At 31.2% G+C, this 14,846-nt stretch overlaps 2 protein-coding genes and 1 long non-coding RNA gene across 3 annotated transcripts; all 3 read right to left on the bottom strand.

Moving 5' to 3' along the window:
- Positions 1-5: 5 nt before the first annotated feature.
- On the bottom strand, positions 6-2,260 carry LOC128387116 (uncharacterized). The gene is made up of 5 exons (XM_053346277.1): positions 2,014-2,260; positions 1,810-1,919; positions 1,371-1,749; positions 1,106-1,305; positions 6-1,038 (listed from the first exon to the last, which is right to left on the bottom strand). The coding sequence occupies exons 3-5, from the start codon at positions 1,711-1,713 to the stop codon at positions 622-624; spliced, it is 960 nt and encodes a 319-aa protein (XP_053202252.1). The 5' UTR covers positions 1,714-1,749; positions 1,810-1,919; positions 2,014-2,260; the 3' UTR covers positions 6-621.
- A 1,642-nt stretch (positions 2,261-3,902) lies between these two features.
- On the bottom strand, positions 3,903-5,319 carry LOC128387117 (uncharacterized). The gene is made up of 3 exons (XM_053346278.1): positions 5,170-5,319; positions 4,899-5,104; positions 3,903-4,840 (listed from the first exon to the last, which is right to left on the bottom strand). The coding sequence occupies exons 1-3, from the start codon at positions 5,210-5,212 to the stop codon at positions 4,421-4,423; spliced, it is 669 nt and encodes a 222-aa protein (XP_053202253.1). The 5' UTR covers positions 5,213-5,319; the 3' UTR covers positions 3,903-4,420.
- Positions 5,320-5,672: 353 nt separating this feature from the next.
- LOC128387126 (uncharacterized) lies at positions 5,673-6,248 on the bottom strand. The gene is made up of 3 exons (XR_008324962.1): positions 6,183-6,248; positions 6,010-6,116; positions 5,673-5,955 (listed from the first exon to the last, which is right to left on the bottom strand). It is a non-coding gene; the product is annotated as an uncharacterized LOC128387126 (long non-coding RNA).
- Between the last annotated feature and the right edge of the window lie 8,598 nt (positions 6,249-14,846).

Below are 14,846 nucleotides of genomic sequence, written 5' to 3'. Positions count from 1 at the left end.
CATTAATTGTGTTAATTTATAGATTTAGTTTCTGCCAATTAAATTTTCTAATTGATTTTAACTCTCTCCAAATCTTATCCTTTTAATTGCACGAAATTATTCATCGATGATAAATAATGAATAATGAATAATAAAAAGTGAAAAAAAACCATTTATTAAATTGAGATCATGTTAATTGTAAAGGAATTTATTAAATTAAATTCAATGATTAAATTTGAAATTTGACTCCGAATGCTAATTTGACCGCAATTGCTGTGAGACACTTGAGTGGGATCATTATCTTTGCGAGTGAGTAATTTAAATTGTTAATCAAGATTATGTTTACCTTCAACTTCCTGTGATGATTAAATGACAAAATTGAGACAAAGCATATGGCTGATACATCCTGATGTCGAACGTTAATTCTGATCAAGTTGAACAAACAAAATCAAATTTAACTTTTTGATTGATTTATTAATGGTGGAGTTTATTTTGTACCCGCTTTTCAAGGTCTATTTGCACTTGGTACGAGCGATATTTTAGTTCTAATGAAACCTCCGCGTTCAGGATTAAAGGTTGACAGAGTAAAGGAGGAATGAATTATTCGCTTTTTGTTTATTCATTGATTATCTTTCTTCCAGATTAGAAAATTGATGGATAAGAATGTCTTTCACTGCGGAAATACTTATGGATGAATAGGTTCTCGGTTTTGAAAGGATTGGCAACATCTTCATTCAATGAGTACCGAATGATTCGTCCAAATCCTCGGTTCTTAAATAAGTAGATAGCAATTCTGCAACCAGTTGTCTTGAAATGTCTATCGACTGAATTAAAGTAATCCGGATCTTCTCTATCGTCTAAAGGTTGATATACATTTTGAACAAATAGATTCAGCTTGGGTAATATTTCAATTATCTCGATCATCAACTGATTACTTATGCATTCGTAGGCAACATCGATCATAAGATTCTTAACATTAGGAAACTTGGCCAAAATACTTTTAAACAAATGTGGGTATTTGAAATCGCGATCGTACTGATAATCATTCAAGAAATTGTCCTGTATGATAAATGGAGTCAACAGTTAATAAAAAACCAAGGTAAATAAAAGATTAAGGAGAACTTACGATTCGTATTACTAAATCTTGGACACTCGGATGGATATCGGAAGTAGGCAAAGTTTGGACTTCTTTTAACATATCAATTCGCAAGTAGAGACTTGGTAATTCGGGGAAAAGAGATAAAACTTTAAGATTTGAAGATCCCATGTAAAGATTCACAATTTTGAGCTGTTTCATTTTCGGTGTAGGCCATTTAGGAGGTTCGACTAAATATTAGAGAAAAAAATTAGTATATGAATCTAATTCAGGCAATCGAAATATTAATAATTACTTTTAGGTTCATTTGACAAAGACAAAGTTTCAAGATTTGGCATTTTCGCCAATATTCTTGTAAAAGAATCGGTAGGCCTGTGCCCAGGGTACATAGAAAATTTAGAGAGATCTACTCGAGCTTCAAAGTGTTTCAAATTGTCTCCAAATGAGAAGAAAAAACTCCGAATAAAAGATTCCGATGTCGACGAAAGATACTTTAAATTACCACAATGTTGCACTATTTCATCAATGTAAACACCACGAACGCAAACTTGAGCTTCACTCCCGTAACATGGCGTTTGACCCTTCAATCCAATCAACGTGTTCGAAGTTGATAAAACATTGATCACAGCCCAGCACATACACTGCCAGCCATTGTAATGCTTTGTTGTAAAAAACTAGTAAATTTCAGAATGAATTAGCAAACGTTTTCTTACAAGTGTAAATAATCAACTCACCTTAAGATTTGGTAAAAGTTTAGAAACATTTACTCTTCCAAGTAGTGCAATGTCATTGGTGTAGATATGATTGTAAGATGAATATTTCCTAGAGTCAATATAATGAGTCGCTTTTTAAAAGGAAAAAGTGAATAACAGAATAGTATATAGTAATAGAATTAATTTAACCTTTTCAATGGTCGACTCGACATAAAGATAACTCACCATCAGATTCTTCCAAATGTAAATATTGAACTTTTTCCAGTCTTCTTCTAACCAAATTGTTCCATAAACTGCAGACTGTCCATCAAAATGTAAAAAGAATGAGTTTTAATTGAATTTTTCAACAATTAGAAATAGTCTCTTGCCTGTCGTCAAATCTAAAAGTTGTTCAACACAATCAATATAATCAAATATATGCGATAAAAAATCTTCAGGTAAATCATTCAATAGCATTGTCATAAATCACAAATATCCAATTGAGAATCAGGGTAGACTTAAACTTGAAATAAATGAACTTGTATGAAAATAATCAACTCAAGAGTAATTGGAAACAATCAACTGTAGTAGTGATCAAAAGCCAACCATCCAACAATTAAAAGTAACTTTTAAAAGTTTTTAGAAGTAAGCTACAGTCAGACCTCTCATATTTTAACAAAATCCTGCCATCTAATGGATTTTAGTTTCGTTCTCAACCCTTTTTCAATTTAGTGAACTTTTTCGCTCCTAATAAATTTTCATTTAATAGACTTTTTCTGTGAATTAGAAATTAAATTTTGTCTTATTATTGTTAACGGATCAAGTTGATACCAAAATTATTATAGTTCAACAGTTACTTTAGTTATTTTTGTTACTCTTAAAACTGTGACTCTTAAGACGTCGTAATAACTACAACCACCTCTGATCTAAGGTTAGTATCACAATATGAAGCTCCGAGCAAAAGTATTGGGAATCGGTTAATCACAATTATTGCGATGATGGGAGAGAACTAATTTTTTTTCAGTATACCAATCGAATCTGTATTAATTGGCCTACAAGACCAGTATATTTTCAATCATTAAATCAGAATCCTGAAAGCTAAATTTATGATTAATTGTGGCTCAAAGAGCTGTTGAAAAATGACTCAATTTTTTTTACATCTTACTAATTTTCTCTCTTTTTCTTCTCTTGATTTAAAATAGCTTTATTTAAAATTCTAATATTCAAAAAAAGGTGACTATCACCATCAAGCGTCAGAGCCCAAACGACTGAACAAACCAATGAACTCGAATGTTTTTTTCAAATAAACCTCTATTAAGATTCATGATATACTTGTAAAATCAAATATTGTAAACTGAGCGGTTAGTTCGATGCCCCGGTGGCAAAAATGCGTAAGGTATTTGTTGTTGAAAAACAATTGAATAAAATTTTGCATTAGAAGTTAATTTATTTTAAATTTCGCGCATTTTAAACTTATTTCGACCAATCACATTAATCGTCGACTGATCTTCTTTGACTTTTTCATTATTCGTTTGATCACAAGCATCACCCGAATGAAATATAAATTGTAAACATGGTAGAAAATACAAATTGAATTAATCAGGTAAAGAGCATAGAAACTAATTGGATTGTTACTGGAACCATTATTATCCTGAGATTCAACTAGTACATGCAAATTATTACAAATTAGTCAATTTAAATCTTCAAATGACCAAATATCATTAAAATAATAGTCTACCTGATGATGAATTATCTAATTTGTTGATTGATTTACTCTCAACATGCTCCAAAATTAAGGCAAATATTGAATTGATTCTGATTATCAATAATATTATCTCAATTTGAAGATATCTAATCCAACTTTTAGATTTTACACTTTCACATTCTTTGTACTTGTAAACTCCCGAGGCGACTAATTAGCAGTTAGTAGTTAGCAACTAATTGTTTTAAGATAATCATTTAAAATTCAATTTAATCCAATGGATATTAGAAATTAATTCAACGGATTTTATAAGTTTTAACAATCAATTGAAAAAGTGGTCAATTAAAATGTAATTTTATTAACGTTTCCAACTCAAGATGTCAAATTATGAGACTTGGTTCTTATTCAAAATTGTTCAATTGATTAACTTTGATTGACTGGTTGCAAAGACATCGGAAGTAACTCAATTAGTTTTCAATTGTTAGATGTTAATCTGATTCTCGGTGTAATTTTGATAATTGAAGATTATATTTTAATTTCTATTGGATTGTGAACAGTTCATTTTCGCGATAAAAGGAGAAATTAGCTTTTCTCAACAACCTAATTGTTCAAGATTATTAAAAGCTCTTTCAATTACCAAGGTCATTTTATCGTTAACTGGACAATCGTCTGGTGATCGAATTGGGCAACAAATGTATAGTTTTTCCTGTAATATTATTATGATCCGAGCAAAGTGTTCAGACTTTGTAATTAAATAACTATCAACTTATTGTGCGAACTTAGGCAATTCACAATTTGGCTCATTTTGTCTTCAATTTTTAATCCTGAAAATAAGAAGAAGAAAAATATTACCAAATGATGAGAATAACAATAATCATTAAAAACCTTGATCGTTATCAATAATTATAAAGACAATGATAATTGTCATTGGTTGACCTTGTGATTTTCAGTTTAGAAAAATGATGGACATAAATCTCCTTCACAGCGAAAATACTTCAGAACGAATTGATTATCGGTTTTGAAAGGATTGGCAATATCTTCATTCAGTGAGTATCGAACGATTTTTTTAAAATCATTGTTGACCAAGTAAAAAGCAATTCGACGACCAGTTGACTTGCAACATTTATCGACAGTATTGATGTAATCTGAATCTTTACTATTTTCTAAAGTTTCATCTATCCATAACTCTAGAACGAATAAATTCAAATTGGGTAACATTTCAATTATCTCGATCATCAACTTATTAGTTATGCATCTTTCGTAAAGTCGAATCATAAGATTCTTGCAATAGGGAAACTTGACCAATATATTTTTGAACATTTTTGAGTATTCGATATCAGGATTGCACTTCAAATTATCGAATGCAAAGTCCTGCAGATGAATCGCCAATTAGAAATAAAATAGAGTAAAACGTATGTAGAGTACTTACGATTTCTAATACCAAATCTTGGACATTCGGGTGAATTTTGGAAGTAGGAAAAGTTTCGTTTTCTTTTGGATACGCAATATTCAGGTAGAGACTCGGTAGTTCAGGGAAAAGAGATGAAACTTGAGGACTTGAATATTCAATGAAAATATTTTCAATGCTAAGTTGTTTCAAATTCATTTTCGGTGCAAGCCATTTAGGAGGTTCGACTAAATATTAGAGTAAAAAATTAGTATATGAATCTAATTCAGACAATCGAAATATTAATAATTACTTTTAGGTTCATCTAACAAAGCCAAAGTTTCAAGATTTGGCATTTTCGCCAATATTCTTGCAAAAGAATCAGAAGCTCCAGGGTACAAAGAAAATTTAGAGAGATCTACCGAAGCTTCAAAGTGTTTCAAATTGTCTCCAAATGAGAAGAAAAAACTCCGAATAAAAGATTCCGATGTCGACGAAAGATACTCAACGAGATCAAAGATAACATATCAATTCGCAAGTAGAGACTTGGTAATTTGGGGAAAAGAGATAAAACTTTAAGATTTGAAGATCCCATGTAAAGATTCACAATTTTGAGCTGTTTCATTTTCGGTGTAGGCCATTTAGGAGGTTCGACTAAATATTAGAGAAAAAAAATTAGTATATGAATCTAATTCAGGCAATCGAAATATTAATAATTACTTTTAGGTTCATTTGACAAAGACAAAGTTTCAAGATTTGGCATTTTCGCCAATATTAATGCAAAAGAATAGTAAGACCTGTACCCAGGGAACAAAGAAAATTTAGAGAGATCTACTCGAGCTTCAAAGTGTTTCAAATTGTCTCCAAATGAGAAGAAAAAACTCCGAATAAAAGATTCCGATCCTGACGATAAATACTCTAAATTACCACAATGTTGCACTATTTCATCAATGTGAACACCGCGAGTGCAAGTGCGGGCACCAATTCCGTAACATGGAGATCGATCTTTTAATCCGATCAACGTGTTCGAAGTCGATAAAACATTGATCGTTGCCTTGCACATACAATGGTGGGCATCGTAATAATTTGTAGTAAAAAACTAGTAAATTTCAGAATGAATTAGCAAACATCTCCTTAAAAACAATCAACTCACCTTAAGATTTGGTAACAGTTTAGAAACATTCACCTTCTCAAGTAAGCTCGGGTCATTCGTGTAGATATGGTTGTAAGATGAATCACGAAATTGAAAATACCGAGATTCTGTTAAAAATAAAGAAAAAGAAACTCGATTTAACCGTTCCAATAATCGACATGAAGATAACTCACCATCAGATTCTTCCAAATGTAAATATTGAACTTTTTTCAGTCTTCTTTTAACCAAATTGTTCCATGAACTACAAACTGTCCATCAAAATGTGAAAAGAATAATGAGTTTCAATTGAATTTTTTCAGTAAAAACAATTAGAAGGAATAAAAATATTCTCTTACCTGTCGACAAATCTAAAAGTTGTTTAACACAATGAATACAATCAAATATATAAGCTGAACAATCGTAAGGTAAATCATTAAATTCCATTGTCACAAGTATCTGATTGAGAATAGGGTTGACAAAAACGTCAAGTGAATTCACCTTGTAATTTTTAATCGAATTGGATTCGATTGATTTAGAACCGAAAAATAATGATAAACTCAAGCCCTTAACGGCATCACTTAATTATACAATTCTGGTTTTGTTAATTTTCTTTGTGGTCACATTTGATTCTTACAATTTGAATCACAATTTATATTTACTGTTAACTTTGACAATTAGTATGATTCATTTTAATCCAATGGATAATGAAAATTAATTTAATGGATTTTATAAGTTTTAACAATCAATTGAAAAAGTGGTCAATTAAAATGTAATTTTATTAACGTTTCCAACTCAAGATGTCAAATTATGAGACTTGGTTCTTATTCAAAATTGTTCAATTGATTAACTTTGATTGACTGGTTACAAAGACATTGATAGTAACTGGATTAGTTTTCAATTGTTAGATGTTAATCTGATTCTCAGTGTAATTGTGATTAGTTATAATTGACACTTATATTTTTATGTCCTTTGAATTGTGAACAGTTCATTTTTGTGATAAAAGGAGAAAATCGTCGAAATTCAGATTGATCTTAATGGAAACAAAATCGTCGGTATCAAGAATTTTTTTTTCATCTGATTTACAATATCGCCAATAAAGATCGTCGCTTTTTCTGGCCTTTCAAGGCCAAAGTATTATATGCTGACCAGGAGGTAATGTATTCGAGGAAAGTTAGATTGTCATACTTTGAATGGAGGAAATTCATCATTGGTTGTTCTCAATAACCTAATTGTTCAAGATTATTAAAGCTCTTTCAATTACCGAGGCCATTTCATCGTTAACTGGACAATCATATGGTGATCGAAGTGGTAACAAAAGTAATCAGAAGCAACGAAAACACCACCGGGGGCAAGAAGATGATCCACTTCCTTATAGAATGAGAATGTCAAACCAATGGAGACATTGAGAAGCTGTAACAAGATTAACTGATTTATCTTGTGAGCTATTGAAAAACTATCAACTTCAAATGAGATCAAAAGTCAGCAATTGTAAAGTTAAAACCAATATGATAACAAGATTAATATCTTTCAACAAGAAATTAAGTTAATGTAAATAACTGAAGACCCGAGTGAGTTTAAAGATTTTGTATGAGTCGCGAAATTAAAGTGGACTGAATTAAATCAATTTATAGATGTTTAGGTCATCAAGAAAATCTTATTAAATATAAAAAGAAAAAATTAATACATGGATGAGAAATTATTTGTAATTGTTATTAATTATATGGATATTAATTAATTGAAATTTACAAGTTTTTCTTCACAGAATCTTAGACTAAACGATAATGGTATCGGAACTCATCTCGAATTGAAACCACATGAATACGATAAAGGATTAGTAACATAAGCTGCAGATAATCTGATTGACAGAAAAGTTATTTTCAGTTTGTTTATCTATTGATTATACATAACAATTCAGCTACTTTGTTGGTTTTCTTTTCACGATTACTCAAAGGTAACCGGGGTTCCGTTGAAAAATTTTTTAACGACGAAAATATTTATACAGGGCTATTCAGCTATTTTCGCCGATGTTTTTTGCGATTTTCTCAGCAACTAAGAGTCAAAGAGACTCGAGACTTGAGTGGTATGAGTTTGAGCGATACTCAATTATCATATCAAAAGATCAAGGTCATTCAGGTCATAGGTGAAATAACGCGTTTCAAGGTCATTTTGAGGTTTCTATGAGCTTTGCTTTGCACGTTAAGATAAATTAATTGAATAGAAGATTTTCAACAGTTATTCAATTAAACTGTAATATCTCAAGATCTGTAACAACAACGATCTCTAAACTCATTTTCCAGCGTTAAAAAATGTGGAGTATAACTGAGCCACCTTCAGATGACCTTGAAACGCATTATTTCACCGATGACCTGAATGACCTTGATCTTTTGATATAACAATTGAGTATCGCTCAAACTCATACCACTCAAGTCTCGAGTCTCTTTGACTCTTAGTTGCTGAGAAAATCGCAAAAAACATCGGCGAAAATAGCTGAATAGCCCTGTATATGAATTGATTTTCGGTGTTGAAAGGATTGGCGATATCTTCATTCACTGAATATCGAATACTTTCAGAAAAAGAAACATCAAAGACTGTGTAGAAAGCGACTCAACGACCAATTGACTTGCAATGTTTATCGACAGTATCAAAGTAATCAGGGTCCTTCCATGTGTCATTTATGCGATTAACATGTAGAACAAAAAGATTCAAGTTCGGTAACATTTCAATTATCTTGAACACCGTTTCTTTATCAATGAATCCGAATCGTATAAAAATCATAAGATTCTTACAATTGGAAAAGTTGGCCAATACAATTTTAATCAGCTTACCGCAGTGGGCATCTTCCGCTGCGTCATCTTTCTTTGTAATAAATTGAATTGAATTAGTGGTAAAAAAAGATAGATAAAAGATTAATCTTTTATCTAATTAGATAAAACTCACGAATTCTAATGCCAAATCCTGGACGTTTGGATGAATTCTGGAAGTTGGAAAAGCTTTGGCTTTTCTTTGATATCCAAAACCTAAGTAGAGACTTGGTAGTTCTGGGAAAAGAGATAAAACTTGAAGAGCTGAAGATTCAATGTCAATATATTCAATTTTGAGTTGTTTCAAATTCATTTTCGGTGCAGGCCCTTTAAGAGGTTCGACTAAATACAAGAGAAAAAAATTAGTATGTGAATTTAATTCAAATTATCGATATAAATACTTTCAGGTTCTTCAAACAAAGACAAAGTTTCAAGATTTGGCATTTTCGCCATTAGTCTTTCAAAATAATCAGAACTGCCAGGGTAAAAAGAAAGTCCAGAGATATCTTCCAAAGCTCTAAAGTGTTTCAAACTATCTCCACATCTGGAGAAAAAACTTCGAATAAAATGTTCCGATTCCGACGAAAGATACTCCAAATTACCACAATGTCTTACGACTTCATTGATGTGAACACAGGGACTGCAACTGACCCTACTTCTGTAACATGGAGATTCACCCTTTAATCCGATCAACGTGTTCGTAGTCGATAAAACATTGATCGTTGCCTTGCACATACAGTGTCGACCATCCACATAACTAACAGTTTCAAAATACTGATTAATTTCACAATGGATTAGTAAATTAGTTTTCTCCTCTAAAATAATCGACTCACCTCAAGATTTGGTAAAAGCTTTGAGAAATTTACTTTCTCAACAAATCCAAAGTCGTTGGTGTAGACAGAATGATAAGGTGAATAATTGAATGGTTCATAAATGCAGTAAAACTTATCTTTATGAAAAGTTTCTAAGAACAAAGAAAAAGAAAAGTGATATAACTTTTCAAATGATCGGCATGAAGATAACTCACCAGAAGTTTTTATCAAATGTAATTTTCGGATTTTTTTCAGTCTCCTTTTAACCAAATTGTTCCATTCACTACAAACTACAAACAACAAAAAATTAAGTTCATTTTACCATAGAAAACAATTGGAAAAGAATAAAAATATTCTCTTACCTGACGACAGAATACAAAGTTGTTTAACACAATCAATATAATCAAATATATACGATAAACAATCGTAAGGTAAATCATTTAATTGCATCGTGATGAATTTCCGATTGACGATCAGGATTTAAAAAAACTTAAAAATGATACTTGAAAAGAAATAATTAGCTTTTGATCTATTGGAAAACTACTCAAATGTGAAAATGATGAGAGTCTTAACAATCAAAAAATAAAATACAATGTAATAATTATAACATTATCATAATATGTTATCAGGCCTGCAAAGCGAAATTAAGTTAATTAGCTTCAAACTCATTTTATTGCGTCGGGAATAAGAAATTACTTGCTATTGTTATTAAAATGTTTAATATCAACTAATTGAAATGTTTATTACACAGAGTACATGATGTTTTTTAGCGACATTTAAATGAATTTGATTTACTTTTTGATAGAAGAATCAGCTTGAGTTTTGCATTGGTCGAGAAAATTGAAGAGCAAGGAATTGATTGAAAACTCAATCACTTTAAGACTTGATAGAAATACAGTTGTTCTTGTATTAAAAAATTCATCCTATGAGAACAATTTGAACAGTTTGTTTAATTATTTTTCTCGAATTTCGACTTTTTTCTCTAGAAAATGTACCTTCGGTAAAAGAAGCCTTAGAAAATGGTCGATTACTTATTGGAATAATTGATTCATGGCTACTCTGGAATCTCTGTGGTGTCCATTCGACCGATGTTACTAATGCGAGTCGAACTTTCCTTATGAACATTGAGACACTTGAGTGGGATCATTATCTTTGCGAGTGAGTAGTTTAAATTGTTAATCAAGATTATGTTTACCTTCAATTTCCTGTGATGATTTAATGACAAAATTGGGACAGAGCATATGGCTGGTACATCATGATGTCGAACGTTAATTCTGAGCAAGTTGAACAAACAAAATCAAATTTAACCTTTCATATTTTTTGATTGATTATTTGCATTTTACTAATATCCGTTTTTTTATCTGTTAATTGATACAACAGAAAAGTATTCAAGATTCCGGTATCAATTTCATTTTTTTCGTGATCTTTGTGATTCTAATTGTCATATTTTTCTTGAATTGCTCTAGGTTATTGGTGATCATCATTCAGCTTTAGTGTGTCACCAATGTCTCTCTCCTGGTCAGATTAAAAGTACTTATGGAACTGGATGTTTCATTTTACAAAATTTAAGCTCACTTTTGGAAGGATTCGCAATATCTTCATTGAGCGAGTATCGACTGATTTTTTCCAGATCATTGTTGATTAAGTAAAAAGCAATTCGACGACCAGTTGACTTGCGCTATTTATCGACGGTATTCACGTAATCTGGATATTTATTATTGTCTAAAGCTTCAAATATATGTACCTTCAGAACAAATAGATCTAAATTAGGTAACATTTCAATTATCGCGATCACCAACTTATTATTTATGTATCTTTCGTGAAGTCGAATCATAAGATTCTTACAATTAGGAAACTTGACCAATATATTTTTCAACAGTTTTGAGTAATCGATATCAGGGTTGCACTTTAAATTATCGAATGAAAAGTTCTGTAGATGAATGAAATCGCCAATTAGAAATGAAACAGAGGTAAAACAATTATGAAGGACTTACGATTGCTAATACCAAATCTTGAACATTCGGGTGAATTTTTGAAGTAGGAAAAGTTCCGTTTTCTTTTGAATACGCAATATTCAGGCAGAGACTCGGTAGTTCAGGGAAAAGAGATAAAACTTGAGGACTTGAATATTCAATGAAAATATTTTCAATGCTAAGTTGTTTCAAATTCATTTTCGGTGTAAGCCATTTAGGAGGTTCGACTAAATATTAGAGTAAAAAATTAGTATATGAATCTAATTCAGACAATCGAAATATTAATAATTACTTTTAGGTTCATCTAACAAAGCCAAAGTTTCAAGATTTGGCATTTTCGCCAATATTCTTGCAAAAGAATCAGAAGCTCCAGGGTACAAAGAAAATTTAGAGAGATCTACTCGAGCTTCAAAGTGTTTCAAATTGTCTCCAAATGAGAAGAAAAAACTCCTAATAAAAGGGTTCGATTCCGACGAAAGATACTCCAAATTACCACAATGTTGCACTATTTCATCGATGTGAACACCACGAGAGCAATCGTAAGCATCAACTCTGTGACATGGAGATTTACCCTTAAATCCGATCAACGCGTTCGAAGTCGATAAAACATTGATCGTAGCCTTGCACATACACTGTTTATAACCAGCAAATTCTGTAGTCAAAAACTAGTAAATTTCAGAATAAATTAGCAAATATTTACTTCATGAAAACAATTAACTCACCTTTAGATTTGGTAACAGTTTAGAAACATTCACCTTCTCAAGTAACTTCGGGTCATTCGTGTAGATATGGTTGTAAGGTGAAAATTCTAGAGCTTCAAAATACCAAGAATACTCACCATCACATTGTTTTAAATGTAAATATTGAACTTTTTAAGTTGACTCTTAACCAAATTATTCCATGAACTACAAACTGTCCATCAAAAATGTAAAAAGAATAATGAGTTTCAATTGAATTTTTCAGTAGAAATTAATTAGAATGGAATTAAAAAGAATAAAAATATTCTCTTACCTGTCGACAAACTCAAAAGTTGCTTAAGATCCGCAAAATAATCAAATATATGCAATAAACAATCTTCAGATAAATCATTCAATTCCATTGCCACAAATCAAAAATATCTAATTGAGAATTAAGGTTGACAAAACGTCAAGTAAAAAGGTTAATCGTCCAACAATTAGAATCACAATGATAACAAAATTTGCGCCAAGAAACTCAAATGGTTGAAGGTAATCAATTTAGATTTGTTTCAATTACATTCACCGTTAAAATTTGAATCAAGATTGGATACATTTAACTGTAATAATCAGAAAAACTACAGGGCTATTCAGCTATTTTTACCGATGTTTTTTGCTATTTTCTCAGCAACTAAGAGTCAGAGAGACACGAGACTTGAGTGGTATGAGTTTGAGCGATACTCAATTGTCATATCAAAAGATCAAGGTCATTCGGGTCATCGGTAAAATAACACGTTTCAAGGTCATCTGAAGGTAATTCAACAAAGGAGAATATTCAGAGACACTACTGCAAGTTTTGAGGTTAAAAAATGTAGAGGAAAGCTGTAGAACCTTCAGATGACCTTGAAACGTGTTATTTTACCGATGACCTGAATGACCTTGATCTTTTGATATGACAATTGAGTATCGCTCAAACTCATACCACTCAGGTCTCGTGTCTCTCTGACTCTTAGTTGCTGAGAAAATAGCAAAAAACATCGGTAAAAATAGCTGAATAGCCCTGTAGATTAGATTAGTAGATTAATTGTTGTAAGATAATCATCAGAGAAAGTGAACATTCAATTTAATCCAATGGATAATGGAAATTAATTTAACGGATTTTATAATTTTTAACAATCAATTGTCAAGTTAGCCAATTAAAGTGTAATTTTATTAACGTCTCAATCTCAAGATAATAATGAAATTTGGTTTGTATTTAAAATTGTACAAATGATTAACTTTGATTGACTGTTTACAAAGACATTGCTAGTAGCAGGATTAGTGTTTAATTGTTAGATATTAATTCGATTCTCGGTGTAATTGTGATTAGTGATAATCGAAGATAATATTTAATGTCTATTGAATTGTCAATAAACGCCATAAACATGATTATCATGTTCATTTTCGCGATAAAATGAGAAAAAAGTCGTAATCAAACTTGATCTTGATGAATGATTAATTTTAATCAATTAGATCTCAACTCTAGGTAATTTGTTTTTCTTTCTCCAATGTCTTTTATGTTTTATCTTCAAGAATCGTCTAGAAATTGACTAATCATCTGTTCGCCGTTTTTTTCTTTTATTAATTTGTAAAATTATTCTGTTCATTTAAACACAAATTGTCTTTATAAATGTCTATACATTTATATAACCTTTAAAAGCTTCGTACCCTCACAACTCATACGTACAAATTAACTACATTTATGACTCCATCACAAATGGCTCCTGGTCGAAAATCTTCACTCGTTTGGTCTCATGTTTATGAGACTTCCTCGGACTCTTTCCAGTGTGTCTTCTGTTCCAGTCGTTATCGGCGAAATGCTACTCAAATTAAAGCTCATCTTATCGATAAATGTAGTTTATGTCCTGTTGAGATAAAAGCTAATTTAAGTAATGAGAATGAAAGATTCACTCATAGGAGACAAATGGAAGCTGGTGATCTTAATGATCGATCAGATATTCCTGGTCTTCAAGCGCATCATGATAAATGATGAGAGAAGTCAATAAACGAAGACAATTTCAAAATAGATCAGAGGGTCAGCAGTCCTTAAGTTAAAACCAATATGATAATAAGATTGATATCTTTCGCGACCGCATTAGGATACGCCATGATTTCAGGCCACACTTGGTCTTTGGGACTTTGAAAAGGAACACTTCAAGTTGAGAATACACTTGATAAAATAAATAATTTGAATGGGTCACCATTGTTTTCGAATCTAGATGATCAACAAATCAAATCCGAACTAAAATTTAGAGATCGAAATTATTCCCTAACAAGATCTTCTATTGACGATTCAATGCTATATCCCAATACAAATTGAATTAATCAGGTAAAGAGCATAGAAACTAATTGGATTGTTACTGGAACCATTATTATCCTGAGATTCAACTAATACATGCAAATGATTACAAATTAGTCAATTTAAATCTTCAAATGACCAAATATCATTAAAATACTAGTCTATCTGATGATGAATTATCTAATTTGTTGATTGATTTACTCTCAACATGCTCCAAAATTAAGGCAAATATTGAATTGATTCTGATTATCAATAATATT

The sequence above is a fragment of the Panonychus citri genome, unplaced genomic scaffold (assembly GCF_014898815.1).
Source record: "Panonychus citri isolate SS breed McGregor unplaced genomic scaffold, ASM1489881v1 Contig00077, whole genome shotgun sequence".
Classification (NCBI taxonomy): domain Eukaryota; kingdom Metazoa; phylum Arthropoda; class Arachnida; order Trombidiformes; family Tetranychidae; genus Panonychus; species Panonychus citri.
This window is presented reverse-complemented; position numbering and strand designations above follow the sequence as displayed.

Bases quoted from the DNA above. Each gene is read 5' to 3' on its own strand.
- LOC128387116 (XM_053346277.1), bottom strand. From the start codon at position 1,713: ATGTGCTGGGCTGTGATCAATGTTTTATCAACTTCGAACACGTTGATT. The intron at 1,306-1,370 runs GTAATTATTAAT...TCTAATATTTAG, and splicing joins TTTGTCAAATGAACCTAAAA to TCGAACCTCCTAAATGGCCT. The intron at 1,039-1,105 runs GTAAGTTCTCCT...TTTATCATACAG, and splicing joins AAGATTTAGTAATACGAATC to GACAATTTCTTGAATGATTA.
- LOC128387117 (XM_053346278.1), bottom strand. From the start codon at position 5,212: ATGCCAAATCTTGAAACTTTGGCTTTGTTAGATGAACCTAAAA. The intron at 5,105-5,169 runs GTAATTATTAAT...TCTAATATTTAG, and splicing joins TTTGTTAGATGAACCTAAAA to TCGAACCTCCTAAATGGCTT. The intron at 4,841-4,898 runs GTAAGTACTCTA...ATTCATCTGCAG, and splicing joins AAGATTTGGTATTAGAAATC to GACTTTGCATTCGATAATTT.